General features: G+C 43.2%; 1 protein-coding gene across 1 annotated transcript in view; it reads left to right on the top strand.

Annotated features, from left to right (window-relative positions):
• Positions 1-22593, top strand: part of LOC146375793 (voltage-dependent N-type calcium channel subunit alpha-1B-like) — a 285946-nt gene that overhangs the window by 56965 nt on the left and 206388 nt on the right. The window contains exons 4-7 of the mRNA XM_084946389.1: positions 4660-4751; positions 5710-5862; positions 6728-6915; positions 20692-20795. Coding sequence (XP_084802515.1) covers positions 4660-4751; positions 5710-5862; positions 6728-6915; positions 20692-20795 — 537 coding nt within the window. The remainder of the gene's footprint in view (positions 1-4659; positions 4752-5709; positions 5863-6727; positions 6916-20691; positions 20796-22593) is intronic.

Below are 22593 nucleotides of genomic sequence, written 5' to 3'. Positions count from 1 at the left end.
CTGCTTCTTTCTGAGGCCTGTGAAAACTCTATCAGAGTCAGAAATCAGAAAGGGTTTTATTGCCAAATGTTGAGCAGGTTTAGAACATCAGGAAATTGCTGCGGTACTTAGTGCAAAACATACTGTCAGACAACACTTAAATAAAGGCCCCAAAGTCAAACGAACACTGCTGCTCACAGAGAGTTAAAAACTGCCAATTTTTTCATCTTTAATAAAATTATCATAATTGCTGCTTTACCAGGTGTAACAATTAAGTTGAACATCCAGGCATCCATGAAAACAGAATTTATTAAATTTAACTGTGTTAAAAGTTAGCAGGAAGTTAGCGCGCTAGTTTTGCTAGTTACCTAAACATGACATACCATGTTCTGACTGAAAGATTTCTGAAAAAATTAAAACGTACAGCTCTGCTAATACTTCCAACATAGATGAAGACAGAAAACTAAACAGCAGTCACGTTTGTTGGGTTACTGAAGTTGGGCTAGCTGGTATATATTGATTTGCTACTTGATCACTAGCGACACCGCTATGTTAGCATAACATAAACAGTGAAGCTGGAAGATGAACGGCAAGTTTTTTCCACTCTATAAAAGTTAACATGAGGGTTCCTGATGGTTAGGGACACATGCAGTCGCATGGCAGGATGCTATAAACGGACCAAACTTCAATCAGGAGAACAACTGATATGATCCATCCACAATACGAGGTTAGTCATTAATATACTGCAACATGGGAATAGAGCAGCTGTGATAGAATACAGCATGAATCAATGGTACAGAAGTGGGGGAAGCAAGAAGAATGAGTTGAATAAAATTTGACTTATCTGACTGCTTTGTTTCTGTTAATGTGCCTTATAATCCCGTGCACCTTATGGTCTGAAAAATACCTATTTGACTTTTTATTAGGCACACTGCAGTTTAATGTTAGTGGATATTATACATAGTTATGCTCAGGATATGTCAGCCCATTTCCATTGGAAATGCCTTTTGGTTAAACTTTCAGCAAGGAATTTGCATTTGCATTGTTATATTTTTATATAGCTTTAATGCACATAAAAACAGCTGCTTGTTTAAGTAAAAATAAATTGATGGGTTTTTTTTGCGCTAGTAAAGTTATGGAGTTATATTTTGTATTTTGGCTCACATCAATTATATCGTCAGTTATATTGTTATCGCAACTTTTCAAATATATATCGTGATAAATATTTTTGGCTGTATTGCTCTGCTCTAATACCTGGGATAGGTTCCAATCCCCTCCACAACCCTAATAATAATAAGCACATGATGGATGAATGCTTTAGTAAACAATTCTGCTAGTCTGTTGCAAATATTGTTATGGACTTGATTATTTTCATAGGCAGGTTTTTTTTTTTAATTGCACATGAGCCAGTGGTTACCATCTTTGATCAGCGTACAAAAGTGTTTTTGTTAATTAAGACATTATGTCTTAAGAAAAGCTTATTAACATGTTTACCTGACACTTAAGTATTAATAGAGGAGACTGCTGTCTTACACATTTTTCATCTTCATTCAGAGCCCTCATGTCCTATGGATGGAGGCATTGTGATTCTTGATGTGAGCAGTTCTATTAGAATAAAAATGTCTCTTCATAGGATCAGTGACTCTAAACAATTTTTGATTGATTGATTGAATGAGAGTTCTGTAGCAGCTCAGCCACAAGTCACACTAAGCTTATAAGAGGTTCTGCTGTGACCAATTGAAGTTTACTTTTAGAAGTGGTGTTTGTTGTTTGGGCTGCCCCTCCTCCCTGCTGTACTCCACTCTGCATACCAAAAATCCACCATTGCTATTCTACATGTCAAGGTTTCAGATTCATGCACACTCTGTAATGTCTTGAAGTTGATTTGAGTCCAGCTGGCAAACTGAAGTAACCGGACACAGTTTAAAAAGGGATACACTTGTGTATTTCAAGATCCCACAGTTCACACTGCATGTCTATCCATCCATCCATCCATCCATCTTCTTCCGCTTTATCCGGGGCCGGGTCACAGGGGCAGCAGCCTAAGCAGAGAAGCCCAGAAGGTGAAGGTGAAGGTAGGGACGTAGATCGACCGGTAAATTGAGAGCTTTGCTTTTACACTCAGCTCCCTCTTCACCGCATGCTGCGGCCGCAGCACCAATCCGTCTGTCGATCTCCGGCTACCTTCTCCCATCACTCGCGAACAAGACCCCGACATACTTGAACTCCCTCCACTTGGGGCAGGAACTCATCTCCGACCCGTAGTGGGCACTCCACCCTTTTCCGGCTGAGAACCATGGCCTCAGATTTGGAGGTGCTGATCCTCATTCCCGCTGCTTCACACTCGGCTGTGAACCGTTCCAGTGCGAGCTGGAGGCCATCACCCGATGAAGCCAACAGAACCACATCATCCGCAAAAAGCAGAGATGAGATTCTGAGGCCACCGAAGTGAAAGCCCTCCGCCACTTGGCTGCACCTAGAAATCCTGTCCATAAAAATTATGAACAGAATCGGTGACAAAAGGCAGCCCTGGCGGAGCCCATCACCCACCGGGAATGAGTCAGACTTATTGCCGGCAATGCGAATCAAGCTCTTGCAATGGTTGTACAGGGATCGAATGGCCCGTAGCAATGGGCCAGACACCCCATACTCCCGCAGCACCTCCCACAGGACACCCCAGGGACATGATCAAATGCCTTCTCCAAGTCCACAAAACACATGTAGACTGGTTGGGCAAACTCCCATGCACCCTCAAGTATCCTTGAGAGGATAAAGAGCTGGTCCAGTGTTCCGCGACCAGGACGAAAACCGGATTGTTCCTCTTCTATCTGAGGTTCTACTAGCGGACGAACTCTCCTTTCCAGCACCCTGGCATAGACTTTCCCAGGGAGGCTGAGGAATGTGATCCCCCTGTAGTTGGAACACACCCTCCGATCCCTCTTCTTAAAGCTGGGGACCACCACCCCAGTCTGCCAGTCCAGGGGTACTTCCACTGATCTCCACACAACATTGTAGAGGCGTGTCAACCAGGACAGCCCTACAACGTCCAGAGCCTTCAGGAACCCAGGGCGGACCTCATCCACACCAGGGGCTCTGCCACGAAGGAGTTGTTTAACTGCCTCAGTGACCTCGCCCCCCGGAAATTGGCGTTCCCTGCACACCCTCACTACGCGTTTAGGTGCACTGAGTCTGTCAGGTGTCCTCCCCCGCCACCTGATCCAACTCACCACCAGGTGGTGATCAGTTGACAGCTCAGCCCCTCTTTTTGCCTGAGTGTCCAGAACTTATGGTCGCAGGTCTGGTGATACAATTACAAAATCGATCATCGACCTGCGGCCTAGAGCGTCCTGGTGCCACGTGCACTTATGGACACTCATATGTTCGAACAAGGTGTTAGTTATGGCCAAACTGTGATTTGCACAGAAGTCCAATAACAAAACACCGCTCGGGTTCAGATCAGGGAGGCCGTTCCTCCCAGTCACGCCCCTCCAGGTCTCGCTGTCGTTACCCACGTGAGCATTGAAGTCTCCCAGTAGGACAACAGAGTCTCCAGGTGGAGGACCTTCCAGCACCCCACTCAGGGACTCTAAGAAGGCTGGGTACTCTGAACTGCCACTTGGCGCATAAGTGCAGATGACAGTCAGGACCCGTTCCCCGACCCTAAGGCGCAGGGATAAACCCTCTCATCCACTGGGAAGAACCCCAACGTACTGGCAGCAAGCCGAGGGGATATTAGAATACCCACCCCAGCCCGCCGCCTCTCACCAGGGGCAACTCCAGACTGAGACAGAGTCCAGCCCCTCTCCAGGAGACTGGTTCCAGAGCCCAAGCCATGAGTAGAGGTGAGCCAGACTATTTCTAGCCTAACTCAGGCTCCTTCCCCACCAGAGAGATGACATTCCATGTCCCAATTGCCAGTCTTGGTAGCCAGGGATCAGTCCGCCAGGGCCTCCGCTCCTGGCCGCCGCCCGGCACACAATGCACCCGACCCCTACAGCGCCTCCTGCGGGTGGTGGGCCTGCGGGAGGATGGGCCCATGTCCCCTTTTCGGGCTGTGCCCCATGGACTAAGGCCCGGCCACCAGACGCTCGCCCTCGGGCACCCTTCCCGGGCAGGGTAAACTGTTCCCTCCATGTTTTTCTCATAAGGGTCTTCTGAATTGCTCTTTGTCTGGTCCCTCACCCAGGACCAATTTGCTATGGGAGACCCTACCAGGGGGCAAAAGCCCCCAGACAACATAGCCCCTGGGATCCCTGGGACACTCAAACCCCTCCACCACGATAAGGTAGCGATTCACTGAAGTAACTGGACACAGTTTAATTCAGTGTATTTCAAGATCCCACAGTTCACACTGCATGTCAGGTTAAAAAAAGTCTGTAGATGTCTGTGATCACACTGTATTACGACATAAATCAGTTCAAGGGTATGGCACCTTTTCTAAAGCTTTGAGTGCCCCAGAAGCACAATACAAGCCATAATTGTGAATTGGAAGAAGGGAACATATGCACTTTTCATAAATTTCCAGTTGAATAACTAGACAACATGGGTTTTGGTCAGTGAGTTAAAGAACATCCCACTGCTAAATTATACCAGCTTTTTTGTGATGGTACCATACCAAAACAAGGCTATAAACTATACAGCTTAATTTTATTGTTGAATCCATGCTGTTATTGTGTGTAGGATCCTGGCCACTGTGGGGGCTGACTTTGATCTGAGAACATTGAGGGCGGTGAGAGTGCTGCGACCACTCAAACTTGTCTCCGGGATTCCAAGTAAGTCCACTTCACATTTTAATACATGTGCTGTCTGTGCTAATGGTCATGATGTGGTTAGCATGTTACAGCATTATAATAGGTTAACAAACAAACAACTACTATACTGCAAAAATATTATGTCAGTTGTTGAAATGAATAAACATCTGTTCTGAAGATAAATTGCAAAATTTCACAGCTTTTTAATTTTAGTGGTGTATACCTTAAGCCAGTGTACTATACAGTGTATAGGAGTACTTTGCTACAGTGTATATGAGCATTTCTATACAGTATATTGAAGTACATCCATACAGTTTATAAGAGTGCACTTTTAGTGCCAAGAGCCGCACTCAAGAAAAACATCTGGCGTAAAACTAGGAGGGGGTCCACTTTCCCTCTTGGGGGAATACTCCCATAGGTTTTAAATCTGGGACTCTCCACCATTTGACCCTAGAACTTATGAATCTTCTCGGATGAGAGGTGAAACGTCTTCCTTAGATTAACAAGTAAATATTTTCCCTTAGCACTACAGTTCCTCTGCATCTTTTGGACAGAGGCAAAATGACAAGGAGACTTGGTTGTAAAAGAAAAATTCAAAGGATATTGTAAATATCTAAGGAGCTTGGAAAGAAAAATGACTGGAGTTCTTTACGTTTCTCAAAGACTTTTCAATAGCAATCACGTGATCAACAGTGGGTCAACGACCCTCTTAAGGGACAACTTCCACTAGGGCTTGAATACCTGCGACTCTTCATCATTTGGTCTTAGAACTGAAGAAGCTTCTCGGGTGAGAGGTGAAACTTAAAGAAGTCCAGTCACTTTTCTTTCCATGCTCCTTAGATTATCATGACTGAATGACTGAGAACATACACAGAATTACTGCAAATATATTTTGATAGCATTATGGTATGCTGGTATGTTACATTACATATGCAACCAATCATGGCTAGGAAATCTTACTTCTCTTGCTTTGCCTCAGGTCTTCAGGTGGTTTTAAAGTCCATCATGAAAGCTATGGTACCACTGTTGCAGATTGGCCTGCTGCTCTTCTTTGCCATCCTCATGTTTGCCATCATCGGCCTTGACTTCTACATGGGGAAATTTCATCGCACCTGTTTCCGGATTAACACAAGTGAGCAAATATTATAGAACCTTAACCATTCCTATGTGTTTTTTAATGAAGATAAGGGGTTGAGTGACACATTTTGAATTCCCCCCATATAAACAAAAATATGATTGTAATAGAAATTATGCAGTGAAGCAAGCTCCAACAGGAGAACGAACAATTAATTGTAAAATATGTTCCCTGTGATGTGTGTGATATTCTTTTATATCATCAGTCAGACTTTCTCTTACATAAATTTAAAGAATAAAATCCAAATAATCACATTGTCCATCAGAATCTGTGAGCTGTCGGCTTTCAACCCCGACCGCATGTCTGTGTACGTGCTGCCGGGTGAGAAAGCCAACATCTCACTGATTCTGATGTGTTTGTCCGTGCTTTGTGTTTATGTCTTTTTGCGGAATCCGTTTACCTGCTCTCGTTTGCTGTTTTAGCTGTTTGGTGGTTGTTGAAATTGTTTTGTGGGGTTTAGCCTGAGATTCTGGCATTTCTGGCAAAACACATTTATATTTAAAAATTGATTCAGGATTTTAATGAATCGATATCGCTTTATTAAAGCTAAAATCGATTTTAATCAATAAATTGATTATTGAAACCCACCCCCTATATTTAAGCCTTTTGTTTTCTTCTCCCCAGCCTCGCAATCTCCCTCATACCCAGCTGTGTGTTCCCCTGTGTGCCTCTTCGTTTAGAGTTATTCATGTCCCAGTATAGTTTGTATTCTTTTCCTTGTGTCAGCAATAAAGCAGTTTTGGAGTTACTTTCCACGTCTTGGAGTCTGCATTTGGGTCCACATCCTGCATGCCACACAGAGCACTGTGACAATTTCTAAAAAAATACCTTTGTCTGTCAATGTGTGTCTTTGTGGTTACAGGTGAGCAGACGGCAGATTTCCCCTGTGGCTATGAAGCTCCAGCAAGGACCTGTGCCAACGGCACTGTCTGTAGGGAGTATTGGATCGGACCCAATTTTGGCATTACCAATTTTGACAACATCCTCTTCGCTGTTCTCACCGTTTTCCAGTGTATTACAATGGAGGGATGGGTGGATATCCTCTACAATGTGAGTCCAGTTGTGGGGACAAAAAAAAGATCTTTGGCCATATATTTTGTTGGTTTACCTCAGGGCAGCAGTATCATAATTTTATTGTGTTAAAAAACATATGTACATGTGTATACAATACAGGGTATTATATCAGCGTCAGAATGGGCATTCACTGATTACTACACAGCACTAAAAACAAGCCCACAATAAGTCTGGTATGTTACTTGAGAAAAAATGTTCCCATGCAATCTGGGGCTATAATTATATTACACATAATTCTTACATGATAAAACACAGTGAGCTATGTTTTGTTTGGCAAACACTAAAAAAGCATCACATGCAGTATGATATATAGGTATAGAAATTGATAAGAATTTAGTGATTCCGATTCCATTATCGATATGTATGTACTGACTGATTCCGTATCGATTTTCTTGTCGATTCTCATTGGGTTCTGATTGGCTCCACTTTGAGAGTCACCAGTTTATTTAGAAGTAAAACATGAAGATATCTAAAGTAATGTGACTTTGGTAGATCATGTTTTTCACAAAGGAATTTAAATGACAAAACCATCTTTATTAAAGAGATCGCTAAAATAGATCAGTCCTTTTCTATTCCAATCCACAAATGTCTGGGATGGCACAAAAAGATGATTAGATGTTACTGGAGAGAAATTACATATATTTTCCAAATTAAAGTACTTTCCGAATTGGCGCCAAATCTTTATAAAATTTTGGACCACCAGGCACACCAATATTTAGCTGAAGAGGGGCAGTCAAAATTGAAATAGGTGAACTGGAAGTGTTGTTTTTGGTTCCATATTTACCCAGATGGGTCCCTCTTTATCTGCAAACCTGGTAATCCTTTACGTTAACTTAAAAATATAAACTGCCCAACAATAGAATACACAATTAGGCAAACCTAATCCTCTCCAAACATGACTTCTTTATTCGTGCAGGTTTTTTATTCCATATAAATAAAAGAAATATTGCAATCTAACTGGAAGAAAAATAGGAATCATTTTAAATAAATACAGAAACCTGGGCATTATAGTCATTTTTACTGTGTTTATCCATCCTGCTAAGGACAATAGCAATTTTGACCACCTATCCAGGTCATTTTTGGTTCCTTCTAAGTAGGGCAGGACAATATGGCCAAAAATATTTATCACGATATATATTTGATAATTTGCGATAACGATATAACTGACTATATAATTGACACGAGACAATATACTTTACAACTCCACAACTTTATTAGTGCAAAAAAACTTCATCAATGTATTTTCACTTAAAGAAGCAGCTGTTTTTTATGTGCCTTAAAGCTATATAAAAATGTAACAGTGAAAATGCAAATTCCTTGCTGACAGTTTAACCAAAAGGCATTTCCAGTGGAAATGGGCTGACATATCCTGAGCATAACCATGTATAATATCCACAATACTTAAAAGAGGTTATACACACACAATGCTGTAATATTATGTTGAAGCACAATACGTATTACTCCGCGAAGCTCCCGACTATGGTAGACGTAATGCTCTGACAATCCATCAAGCGGTGCGGCTTTGTAGCTTAGAGTCGTACGAAAACATTTTTTGACAGATTTTTGAGTGCCGTGTACCACATAAAATCAGTTCTGTAATAGCGCTAATAACAACGGCCTGCTTGCATGCTCTACCAAAAAATGTGCTTTGATGTGTATCTGACGGATGAAAGCCAAACCAGTTCCACACCACTGAAGTTGCACCATTTTTACAAACCAATTCTGGTTCATCTGTTTCATTCAACAATCTGCTTTCCCCCTTCTCATTCTCTGTCGCCGCCATGCTTTTTCCGCCATGTGCGTATGAAAACAAAGTCTTTTACCTAGTCTTTTACATATTCTATTGCGATATTTCATTTTCTTATCATTGCCTAACATTATACCGGTATTACCGTGAACTGTATGATATGGCCCAGCCCTACTCCTACAATAGACTTGTAATTGTATGGATGCATAGACATGATTGAACCAGTTATTTCTAATCCCTGGGAGGTAAATTTATCCTTTTTCAATTTTAAAGGGCAAATTTTTATAGTTGATTTACCTTGCTAAATTATTTATTTTGAAACAGATAAAGAAGTAGGACATGCCACTAATTGGATCTAATATTAGCAGAAGTAGATCATCTGTATAAAGCAGAATTTTGTGGTTTACCTTGCCCCTGGACAGTAGTCTTAATCCTACTGTCTGATCTAATAGCGATTGCCAATGGCTTGATTACAAACAGATAAGGAGCATGGCAACAGCCTTGCATTGTACTGATGCAGCCATAGGTACTGAGTATAAAACTGTAATCCAGCTATCAAATTTTGGCCCCAATCTAAAATGTTTTAGAAGTATAAATACATAAGTCCATTCTATTTTGTCGAATGCCTTTTCAGCATCAACACTTAGAACAACTTCAGACTGTGTTGCTGAGTGAGGGGAGGAACTGAACTACACTGAACAGGGTCCTTATCTTTTTTTAAGTATGACTGAGATTATGGCCTGAATAAGTGTTTTTGGCTACTTTCCGTTTTCCAGGGATTCATTATACACCGTAAAAAAAAATCCTAAATAAAACAGTAATGTTCCGGCAGCTGGGGCGCCAAAATAATACCAGAAAATAACAGAAAATAACTTTCTCATGAAAATACGGTTATTTCCAATAATTACAATACAGTTTGTTGCCCTAATTTTACATGCGATTTTGCCTTTTTCAAGTGCTTTTAAACATTAAATTAGGAACATTTTAATGTGATTAAACAATGAACTTACCTATAAACAAGGTCAATGAATGCGGCAATATGAATAATAATACTTAAATGTACAGAAATATACAGTTAACAGTTGGTTTAAATAATAATGGATTGCATTCATATAGCGCTTTTTGAGACCCTCAAAGCGCTTTACAATTCCACTCTGACCATCATCAGTAGGTGGTAGGTGAAGTGTCTTGCCCAAGGAGACAACGACCGAGAGTGTCCGAGCCGGGGCTTGAACTGGCAACCTTCTGATTACAAGGCGAACTGCCAACTCTTGAGCCACAATCACCGTAAATAACAAGAATAATAATAATTATTTGATGTAAAAAAAAGTTTATAAGAATCATTTTATATATTTTTCTCCATAGCATTACATTTGAATTTAACAGTTCAATCTTTCAAATAATGGACAAATATTTGTGAAATTATGATACATTTGTGAATGTATTTTAACAATCTAAATATGCATATGTACAGACAAATACATTTTAAAAAACAAGAAAATTATGTTTTATTACATTTACAGTGATTCACAGTCTATTTATGTAAATTTAATGATATTCTAGAAGAACAGTACAGAACTGTAAAATACACAGTAAAATACCAATCATTAATGTCGTGATAGTTGTATGATATTAAGCCAGGATCCATTTCACTTCCTGTAATCATTTGCCCGGCTGACTTTTTTTTAAACCGAAGAACAAGAAGCCTACCTGCTTTATCTCCATGTTCACAATAAATCTGTCTGGATTTTAGTATATTTTTTTTTCACCTTCTCCATCATAAGAATATTTAGTTCCATTTGTAGTAATAATTTTTCGTTGAACAGATCTGGTGTGGGTGAACCTCATGTCACCTATGGACATCTGCCATGTTCCTCACCAGCGTTTTAACATCCTCAGAGTGTACTTTATTCTTATATGCTACATAACTGATAATTTGCTCCTAATGTAAACCTTCATAGACTCCCACAGAATGTCCCTCGACAGCTCCTTGATTTCATTAGTTTTCAAGATGAAATGTTTTAAATTATTTACATAGAAGTAGCTGAGGTTCCATGTTATCTGTAAAAATAAAATGGAATAAGTGGAAGTAGTTCCACGTGTGTGTGTGTGTGTGTGTGTGTGTGTGTGTGTGTGTGTGTCATTATTCATTGCAGGTTGGATATTGAATAAGTTACTGCTACTAATATAATACAAATACCTTTATTGATGGATAATGTATCTATCAACTTTAAACTGAAAAAGATTAGATTTGTCACGGCGAGTTGAGTGAGCCGTGTGGAAGAAAGAAAAGGAGGATCCAAACACAGGCACTTGTAAAGGTGTGAGGGTGGTTTATTAAACACAAAATAAAAATGGGCAAACGGCAAAAGGAACAGAAGGCTATCTAAACTGAAAACAACTAAACTACTGAACACAAACCAGGACATGAACATGAAGGAGGATGCGCAGCGGAGAATGACGACGGATGACAGCAGGGATAACACACAGAAGGAGCACGGTGGATACACAGACGGACCAGCAACTACAATAACAGAGGACACAAAAATAAACCAAAACATAAGAACACAAAACGCTGGGTTGAAACTGACCCAGAACCGTGACAAGATTGGTGTATCCCTGGTATGGCTGTAGTCACTGTGATTGTCTGCTTTCTGTATTAAAGTGGACCAACTGTATGGCTGACGGGCCACATGTAGGTCTTTGGTTCTCTCTGAACAACTTGCATGTAAGTAATTAAGTATACATCTTAGAGTTTGTTGCAGTTTAGCCACTAAACAGTCCCCATCAGAAAAGGCTCTTTTTTGTATTTTTTGGAGGGAACTCACAGTACTCACAGTACCGCCAGCTGCTTAGACCTCTTCTCTCCAGCCCCGGTGCCTACTGAAATAGGGAAGGCATGATTAGATGATGTTCACCTCCTCTGATAGCAGCCTCCCACTGACACCACACCTTGAATCCACTGCTCCACCACTCCTCTGCAACCAAGCCACACACCATCACAGCTATCCCCCCAAAATGTGAGCTCACATTAAAAAACAAATTGAAAAAAATAACAAAATGAAATGTGAAAAAGTTTACCCAACAGCAACTGAAGTAATTGTTTTCTAGATTATATTATCAGTTGTGGAAAATTATGACCTCTTGTTCTATAGAATCTTTCTTCAGTTCTTTGAATGTTGCGAGTATTTGGTGATGCAAAACAATGTAACAGCATTTCAATCTGGTTAAGGGAATGAATTGCAACACCTTGATTATTTTCTTTTCTAGCAATTGTGTTATAGGTTTGCTGGTGTCCTTGGGATCTTTAATCTCTTGCTTGACTCAATTTTTCCCAAACTTCAGCTGTCAGACAAATATCCTCACATTTGAATAGCTTGGTATACAGAAGATGCAAGCAGTGCTAGCCAATAGATTCTCCTTCAAAATAAACTTCTACACCTCATAATTGTAGTTCATTGAAGAAAGAGTCAGGACAAAAAGTCACTTGATAAGAAAAGAAAAATACTAAAACGGTTTAATTACTAATGTAGTTTCTAACAGGGAAAGGGAGTGATTCTGGACATGCGCATTTTTAAAAAAACAATTTAGTTTTTAATGTGGAAAAGGCCTAAGACTGTGATCCTATAAACCACGGGTGTCAAGCTCCAGTCCTCAAGGGCCAGTGTCCTTACCTCTGGTACCGTCTCAGATGGCAGCCTGTCTGGCATGCTCTCTAGCTATTTCTTCTATCCTTCTGTTTTTCTTTTATGTATTTGTCATTTATTTGTCATTTTTGTATTTTCTACTGAGTAGGGTGTTTTCTTCAGTATACTTGCACAGGCAAGTAATTTTATCCATTTGACAAGTAATTCAAAACTACAAGTCCTCTGAGATGACCGCGACGCCACACTGCCCCTTTGTTTACAGTCGAGATCAGCTACTGGGACTTCGGCAGTTTAGCCACACTGCCGTTCAGCATGACATCCCCGCGGTGATCAAAAGGATTTACCACGGCTGCAGAGCCGGGAAGGCACGACAACTGAAGAGAAAAAGATTTCGTCCTGCTCTCCCGTCAGTAGTGACTGGTAACGTCAGATCGATTGCTAAATAAAATGGACAAGCTTGTGACGCTAACAAGGACGAAAAAAGTTTTCTGAGAATGCAGTGTTGTGTTTTTCACAGAGACATGGCTGCATAATAACATCCCGGATCAGGAGGTGGATTTAAACGGATTTACATGTGTGAGGGCAGACAGGGACCCTGGCAGCAGCGAGAAGAAGAGGGGAGGAGGACTCGCTCTTTATGTAAACAACCGCTGGTGTTCCCCCAGTCACATTAGGGTGTGGATGACTAAGTGTAACAAACACATTGAACTGTTGGCATACTATACTATTTACCACGTGAGTTTTCCCTAGCCATAATCGTCATTGTTTACATTGCCCTGACGCTAACACGCCGCAGGCTCATGACATCATCAGCTCTGCGACAGCGGACCTCCTGAATCGAAGCCCCTCCGCGTTTGTGGCTGTAATGGGCGATTTCAACCACACGAACCTCTCCACTTTTTTACGTACATTCAAGTATTATGTGGACTGCAAAATCAAAGAGAATAAAACACTAGACCTGTTTTATACCAATGCTACTGAGGCATTCACCTCCATCCCTCTCCCTCCTCTAGGCAGGGCTTATCACAACCTTGTCTACCTCCAGCCCCTTTACAAACCTGCCATTTAGAGACAACCTCCAGCCATAAAAACTGTTAGACTTTTTAGGGATGCTTTGAGTCAACAGACTGGGATTTTCTTTATGACTTTCATGGGGACAATATAGCTAATCTCACAGGCTGTGTTACAGATTATATTAATTTCTGTGTAGACAATGTGGTTCCCAAAAAAACCATTCGCTGCTTCTCCAACAATAAACCCTGGGTAACCAAAGACATCAAAGCTACACTAAACAAGAAAAAGAGAGCTGTTAGAAATGGGGACAAAGAACAGTTGAACCTGGTGCAGAAGGAGCTGAAAGCCAAGAGTGCTGAGGGAAAGGAGTCCTACAGAAGGAAGCTGGAAAGCAAACTCCAAGAAAACAACACCAGGGAGGTGTGGAACGGAATGCGGGTCCATTACTGGCCAGAGACAAAAGAAAGGTGTGGGAATGGAGGGGGACGTTGAATGTGCAAACAACCTAAGTCTGCACTTCAATAGGTTTGATTGCCCTGCGTCTCCTGTCTCCACTCCTAGCTCTTCCCATCTTTTCCTCCCCCCTCTCCTGCCCCCTCAGCCTGTCTCACTCTGTCCCTTTCAACAGATGACATCAAAAGAGAACTGGGCAGACTCCAGTCCAGTAAAGCTGCAGGCCCTGATGGTGTCAGTCCCAAGGTGCTGTGCGTGGAGTTCTACATCGGATCTTCAACATGAGTCTGAACCTGCAGAGGTTTCCATCACTCTGGAAGACATCCTGCCTGGTCCCTGTCCCCAAAAAGATCAATCCGTCGACCCTCAGTGACTGCAGGCCAGTGGCTCAGACTTCACATGTTATGAAGATGCTGGAGAGACTCATCCTGCGTCTGTTGGTGCAGCCTTGGCTGGACCCCCTGCATTTTGCTTATCGACCCCATATCGGTGTGGAAGATGCCATCATCTACCTGCTGGACCATGCTTATTCTCATCTGGACATTGTTGGGAGCACTGTGAGGGTCATGTTCTTTGACTTCTCTAGTGCTTTTAACACAATCAGACCATCACTGCTGGGGAATTCGCTCACAGAATTGCAGGTGGATGCCCCACTGGTAGCTTGGATCACAGACTATTTAACAAGCCGACCACAGCATGTCCGGGTGAAGAGCTGCTGGTCGGATAACATCCTGAGCAGCATGGAGGCGCCAGAGGGGAAGGTCCTGTCACCCTTTCTCTTCACCCTCTACACATCTGACTTCAGGTACAAGTCTCAGTCATGTCATCTGCAGAAATTCTCGGATGACTCTGGGCTGTATCAGGGATGTACAGGAGGAGGAATACAGGAATGTGGCGGACAGGTTTGTTGAGTGGTGTGAGCTATCTACAACTTATCTACAACTTAACATCACAAAAACAAAGGAACTGATCATGGACTTTAGGAAGCCTGCTCCTCCTCCTACCCCTGTCCCCCATCAGAGGGGCTGAGGTCGTGGAAGACTACCGGTACCTGGGGATACACATCGACTGTAAACTGGACTGGTCCAAGAACACTGAATCGGCTGAGTCGGCTTTTCCTACTGAAGCGCCTCAGGTCCTTTAATGTCTGTAGGAAAATGACCATGTTCAATCACTCTGTGGTTGAGAGTGCTGTGTTCTTTGCGGCTGTGTGCTGAGGCAGTGGGGTGAAGACAGCTGATGCCAACAGGGTGAACAAGCTGGTTAAAAAGGCTGGTTCTGGAGTTGCGATTTAACAGAGAAGGTTTTATTTACAAGCACTTCACCAAGTGTATTTACAGGCAGTGCGAGGATTGTGCTATTTACAAAGCGTGAAGGGCAGGGTTCCATTAAACAGAGAAACAGGGGGATCACACACACACACACGTTCACTCTAACCTCTCTCTCTCCACCAACGACCAGTCGCTCCTTCCACACTCCACACGGGGACGGGTCCGGGGAATCTAAAGACACAGAAACACATGTTAACGTCTGAAATGGAGGCACGGGAAACTTCGGCTTGACATGTACTGACTAGAGTCTTCACAACAATCCAGCGTCGAACAGCTGACCTCCTCCCTCTTAAATACCAGCTGGTCTGATGAGGCCCAGGAAGGCGTGGGCCGAGGGTGTGAACCCACCATGAGTTCCGCCCCGGCAAAACAAGAGAGAGAGGGATAGAGAGAAAAAGCAGGGATATTATGATCAGCACCTTGCTGATGTCCATATCCGTGACATGGAGAAGGCCGGACGGCTAGCAATGACTCGGGCGGGTGGAGGGGGTCCGGAAGGAGGGTACAGAGGACTGGAACAATGGGGCTTAACTTGTGAGACATGAAACACATTATGGATACGCATGGTCCTGGGAAGCTTGAGGTGCACAGAAACGGGATTAACAATGGAGTCTACTTTGAACGGTCCAATAAAGATGGGGGAAAGTTTTTGTGATTCAGTCCTGAGAGGTACATACTGAGTCGAGAGCCAAACCTTCTGTCCAGACAAAGTGCTCACCTTCGATTGCTGGGAACAGGGAGGGTTGATACTGGCGAATGGAGAGACGCCAGTGGCGGATGAGGTAAGGCTGTTGTGGGCATACTCCACCCACGTCAGTTGCTCACTCCAGGTGGTTTGATTAGTGGACGTCAAGCAGCGGAGAGCTGCCTTGAGTTCTTGGTTGGCCCGTTCTGCTTGACCGTTGGTCTGCGGATGAAAACCTGACGAGAGACTGTGGACCCCGGTCCGAGACTATTTCTGCTGGGATCCCGTGGAGGCGAAACACATGGGTTGACAGGAGCCGGGCGGTCTCAAGGGCGGTTGGGAGCTTGGGGAGAGCAACAAAGTGGGCGGCTTTTGAAAAATGGTCGATAATGGTGAGGATAACTGTGTTACCTGATGACGACGGAAAACCAGTGACGAAGTCAACAGCAATGTGGGACCAAGGGCAGCTTGGTGTAGGTAGGGGATGGAGTAGGCCAGCAGCGGGCTCGTTGGCAGTTTTATTCTGGGCACAGGTTGGGCAGGCGGCGATGTATTGCTGGACGTCCTTGGCCAGTGTAGGCCACCAGGCGAACCGCTGGATGAAGGTGATGGTGCGATGAATGCCCGGGTGACAGGTGAGTTTGCCCCCGTGGGCCCATTGTAGCACTCATGAGCGAACAGACGTGGGAACAAAGAGCAATCCAGGGGGACCAGTACCTGGATCTGGTTCCGCCCGCTGGGCCTCCCGTATGGCGGACTCGATCTCCCATGACAGGACTCCGATTACACATGTGGGAGGGAGAATAGGAGAGTCACGGGCCTGATCCTCTGAGGCGGTGAATTGGCGGGAAAGAGCATCGGGTTTCACGTTCCGAGAACCGGACCTGTAGGTGATTGTAAAGCAGAATCTTGTAAAGAACAGAGCCCACCTGGCTTGTCGGGCGTTTAGCTGTTTAGCCGACCGGATGTATTCGAGGTTCTTGTGATCTGTCCATACTACAAAGGGTTCCGCTGCGCCTTCTAGCCAGTGGCGCCACTCCTCCAGGGCGAGTGTGATTGCTAGCAGTTCCCGGTCCCCGATGTCATAGTTCTGCTCTGCGGGAGAGAGACGACGGGAAAAGTAAGCGCAAGGGTGGCGCTTACCCTCTTGTTGTTGGGAGAGAACGGCTCTAACTCCTACATCCGAGGCGTCCACCTCTACAATAAACTGCCGCTTGAGATCCGGCTGCCTGAGGATGGGACTTGAAGCAAAGCATTTCTTTAGCTGCGTGAAGGCCTCCTGGGTTCGATCATCCCAGCAGTAAGGTACCTTAGGGGAAGTTAAGCGGGTTAGCGGCAAAGCAATCTTACTGTAGTCACGAATGAACCTCCGATAAAAGTTGGCGAAACCCAGGAACCGTTGAAGCTGCTTACGATTAGGTGGAGTGGGCCAGTCCAAGACTGCTTGTACTTTAGCTGGATCGGCTCTTAAATCGCCCCGGTCAATGATGTAGCCCAAGAATGACACAGTACTCACATGAAACTCGCACTTTTCTCCTTTAACAAACAGGCGATTCTCCAGGAGGCGTTGCAGGACTTGTCTGACATGGTGTACATGATCAGAGAGAGAGCGAGAGAAGATGAGAATGTCATCAAGGTACACAAACACAAAACGATTGATGAAATCACGGAGCACATTATTGACTAGACCGTGAAAAACAGCGGGAGCATTAGTTAGTCCAAACGGCATGACCAAGTATTCAAAATGGCCCAGGTGCGTGTTGAAGGCTGTTTTCCACTCGTCTCCCTCTCTTATCCCCACTAAGTGGTAAGCATTTCGCAAATCGAGTTTAGTGAAGATGGTCGCCCCCTGCAGGAGTTTAAAAGCGGATGACAAGAGTGGCAGAGGGTACTTATTCTTAATGGTGATGTTATTGAGGCCCCGGAAATCAATACATGGCCAGAGGCTTTTATCTTTCTTAGTCACAAAGAAGAACCCAGCAGCCACAGGGGATGAAGAGGGTCGAATCAATCCATTAGCCAAGGATTCATTGATGTACTTCTCCATGCATTCACGTGCAGGTTGAGAGAGGCTGTACAAGCGACTAGTGGGAAGGGGTGCACCTGGGAGCAAATCAATACTGCAAATGTACGGGCGGTGAGGAGGAAGAAAGCGGGCTCGGTCCTTACAAAACACTTGGTTGAGATCATGATACTCCGACGGAATGGCTGAAAGGTCAGGGGGCTGGTGTGGTGGTGGGTTACAGGAGTAGCAGCTTTTAAACAGGTCATGTGACATTCCTCACCCCACCCCAGAACCCTCTCCTCTTTCCAGTCGAGTACAGGGTTATGCTGGCGCAACCATGGAAATCCCAGCACTAAGGGTGTGAGAGGAGCTTGAAAAACATAAAACTGTAACATTTCACTGTGATTACCAGATAGAGTTAGGGACACGGGTTCTGTAATATGAGTTATATTGGGAAGACGCTGACCATTTAAAGTGGTAACCTGCAAGGCGTGGGGCAATGCTTGTGTGTTAACTTTGAGTTCAAGAGCCAGGGAAGCATCCATGAAACTCTGCTCCACCCCAGAGTCAATCAGCGCCTGAAGGGAGTGGGAGGCAGAGTGGACAGTCACTTTAGCAGCTAGCATGAAACGTGGAGGAGAATGTGAAAAGGAGACCTCGCCCACCCGTACCCTCCTTTCTACCGGCGGGCGTGGTCTTTTGGCCGTGCTGGACAGACAATGGCGATATGGCCCTTGCGGCCGCAGTAAAAGCACTCACCGGCCCTCCATCGGCGGGCTCGTTCCTCCGGGGAGATTTGGGAGCGTCCGATCTGCATTGGTTGCTCATGCTCATCGCCGCGATCCACATCCCGATCGCTACTTCCGCTTCCGCCAGAAGCTGTCTCCGCTCGCCCCACGGGCCTCCGGGAACTGTAGTTGCCGGTGCAGCGATGCGCCCTCATATGTTCATCTACGTTCACACTTAAGGTTATCACCTCCGACAGGGTTTTGGGCAATTCTCTCATTAGTAATTCACCCTTGAGTTCATCACAAACATTGTTTAATAAAGTACTTATCAACGTGGGCTGCCCCCATCTAGTCTCCTCAGCCAGTGTCCAAAACTCCTCAGAGGAGTCCGCCATACACCGTCTTCCTTGTTTTAAGTTCAGCAAACGGTGACCCGCCGCTTCTGCTCCGGTGCCCCTTTCAAACACACTTTTAAACTTTGAGAGAAATTCAGCATAAGCAATCTCCTGGTCGGTTTGTAGCACTGCTTGAGCCCAGTTTAAGGCTTGACCGCGGAGTAACTGAACAAAAAAGGCTCCGATGGCGGTAGAGATCGTTCCGGAGGCTTTATTTTTTTTCAAAATGTTGTACTGCTTGTAATTCCATCTCCACCGTTGCTCGACACTGCGTGTATAGACCAGGTAGTGCAACATTTGAAAAATAGTTGCAGGACGGCACTGTGTAGCATTTTCCTAAATCCCTCGTTTTGCACAGTGTTGATGGGAGCCATATCTTTAGCCAGGTGATAAGTGATAACTTCCGTAATTTCTTTGTGCCTGCGGGAGTTCAATGGGTATGGGGAAGCGCTGTATAAGGTTCCCATTATTGATGTTTGGGTGGTTGACCGGGACGGATTTTCTCCTGTCACTTTCTTGGCCTTTACAGCTTTGTCATATTGCACTTTATGGTGACATTTAAGGTGGTTATACAAATTCGTAGTGTTAGCTTGTGGTGCTGCTACTATGGCAAAACACAGCTTGCAAATGATATCTTTTTGACTCTCATCGTCTTCTATAAAACCAAAAAACTTCCACACGGGGGAATGAGAACCTTTTCTTGGAATTAATTTTACAGTGGGGTTTTCATTCTCACTGCCATCAGTGAGCTTTTCCTCTGTGCTCACTGTGTTTTCTCCCCTCAGGCAGTTTCTCTCACGTGCTCTCCGTTGTTTTTTCCCTGCCAGCTGGCTTCTGTATCACGTGGTATAAGGCTGCGCCCTTGTCATTTGTTGAGCAGGAAGAGTGAGCGCTTGTTTTCTTGCAGATTATGTCCTGGATCAAAATGCTGTACAATCGTCACCTTTTTTTTTTTTTTTAATTGTTGTTGTTTAGAAATGAGATCGCACATAAGTATGAATTGAGATTGCGATTTTCTAATGATTAATTGTGCAGCCCTACAATACTGTTCAACTGATGCAACACTTTTATGCAGACAGAGGGGGTTGTAAGTAATCCAGAAAAGTTGGAACACCTGTAGGAATTATTAGCGCCAGCATTCACGGCTTGATCAACCTCCATTGCTGCAGAACAGCTTTAAATTGTTAACCCAATTTGTGTTGTGTTAGAAAAAAAAAAAGCATTTTTGTATAATTTGAAATGTACATTATTTTTCAGTTTTGGGTGAGCTTACCTTTTCTTTTTTTTTTTGACCTCTGGCAGTTCACCACTTACCTTTGTCAACCTATTCAAGGGACTTGGAAAAATTGGGATGTTCTAAAACTTTTGACTGGTAGGCTCCTACTTCTTCACCGGGAACACGAGTTACAAATTCTTTTCATTGAGGTCTGGTTACAGATACAAAGCAAACGTAAAACTTTCACACATTTTGGTTTACAAGGTTACAAAACTCAGTTCACAACTACGCATTTGATTTACAAGTATAAAATATTTATGACCACAATTTGAGCCCATAGAAACCTGTCAGTACTAACAGATGAACAAACATATAGGTTGGTGTTAGTATTTTTAGAAGATTGCTTGAAATGAAGAAAAATACACACAGAGCAGACATAAAAACATACATAAATCAGTCTTATCCCATAAGTACAATCACAGAGTGGTATTTACAGTTCTAGTCTTTGTTTCTATGTGTTTATGTGTTCAGGCCAATGATGCCTCAGGGAACATGTGGAACTGGCTGTACTTCATCCCTCTCATCATCATCGGCTCTTTCTTCATGCTCAACCTGGTGCTAGGTGTGCTGTCAGGGTGAGTACAAACTGTGAGGATGGTCTGAGATAAGAATTCCTAAAACTATTCCTTATATTTGAACCCAGCTTTATCTTACCAATTTGCTGCACCTTGTTGGCTTGCCAAAGATAAGATAAAATGGGGAAACAGAAACCTGTACTGGTTCATTGCTGCAAGTAGTTAAATATTCTTTGAGTCATACCATGTTGAGACAGGGCATGTTCTCACAAAGGATTTGTGTCTACCTGTGTGTTTAAACATACAAATTCTACATTTCAGTTGAGAATTTTTCAAGGCTGTAGACTATAACAAAGACATAACCACAGTGGCATTACCAATTCAATTCATTTTCAATTCAATTCAATAAAACTTTATTGATCCTGAAGGTTGACCCCGAAGGAAATTGGGTTAAGGCTGCCGACCTTTGCCAGAGCCATCTTACCCTTCCGACCATTCATACATTACACAAACATCATATGTGGAAGACAGGTTGGGTATAACAATGGAAAATGCACAACATGAGGAAAGACGAAGAGAAAAAAAGGAGAATTTGTTATTCCTGTCAGCTTTTGCCTTGAGCATCCAGCTGGCGCCGGGGGGGCACATGAGATGAAGATGGTAGTTGTTTTGGTTAGTGCAAACAAACTGCTTCCAATTTTACAGTACTCTAATGTCCATCACTGGTCACCAGGTTTCTCAATTCCCGTTGTTCTTCTTCAAGATGTTATCCATATTGCAGAGCCATGAACTTCTCCAAGATCTTATCCATATTGTGTTCCAAAAAACACAGTCTGAGTACTCACAGCCCTGCCCATCATCTATCATGTCGGCCAGCCTAGTGGGATTTTGAACAGCTGAGGGATCTAATTTTGGTTGTGCTGTGGTCTCCAACTACTGTTTTTCCTAGTGTGACTCTAATATCAGTTTCTCTATTTGTGTTGTTTTCTTTTAGCTTGGTGGTTTTGTTTGGCAGCTTACAGCTTTGCTGATAATTCTTTTCGCAAATTTTTCTTACATCATTGTAATTTACAAATACAGCTAAGCCTTCTCAGCACTAAACAGCAGTCACAAACAGATACTAGGATTTACGCTTTTACGTTTTTTTTGTTTTTGTTTTTTTATTAACGGGGGGAGTCATAAATCACTAGTTTTGTAAAGTATAATTAATCACAATTTTAAGTCAGCTATAGTTAAAATCTGTTCTGTTATTATTAAGATTTGTTTTATATATATAAAAAGGTGTGTTGAAGTCCTCAAAAGGTCTTCAAAAGCATTGCATGTGATTTCAAAATGTGTGCAAATATGGTGTACAGAGCAAATAATATTGTTTTAATCAGGGAGCACACAGGCTGTCAGACTGTTACTCCTGATTACAACTTTTCTTCTCCCATATGTGATGCTGAGCACATTGCACTGTTACTCTTACGCTTTATTTAACAATGTCATTTTTAACTTAATTTCTGAAGCTCTTTTCAGTAACACAGCTTTAAAACATAATTGAATATGAGCATTAACACTAAAGATGCCTAGCTGAACTAGAATAGAACTATGCTTTCAGATAATTTAAAAATTCATCAGTAAATTTGTTGATTGTATTAAAAAGCCAGTGCAGAAATCTTGTGTGTCACATTTGAATGCAGGTCTCACAGTACCCCTTGCACTTTCTTCACATATCTTGCAAATTCAGAAGGATGGACCCACAGAGTTGCATTCATGTTAATTTTCCAGCTAAATGTTAAGGTGATTTTTTTAAGACATAGCACTGTGGATTGACTCTGTCCTTACTCTTAATGTAAACTTTTCCCTCCTAATATCA

This window comes from Perissodus microlepis, chromosome 12, assembly GCF_051167445.1.
Source record: "Perissodus microlepis isolate ML-2025 ecotype Zambia chromosome 12, ASM5116744v1, whole genome shotgun sequence".
Taxonomy (NCBI): domain Eukaryota; kingdom Metazoa; phylum Chordata; class Actinopteri; order Cichliformes; family Cichlidae; genus Perissodus; species Perissodus microlepis.
This window is presented reverse-complemented; position numbering and strand designations above follow the sequence as displayed.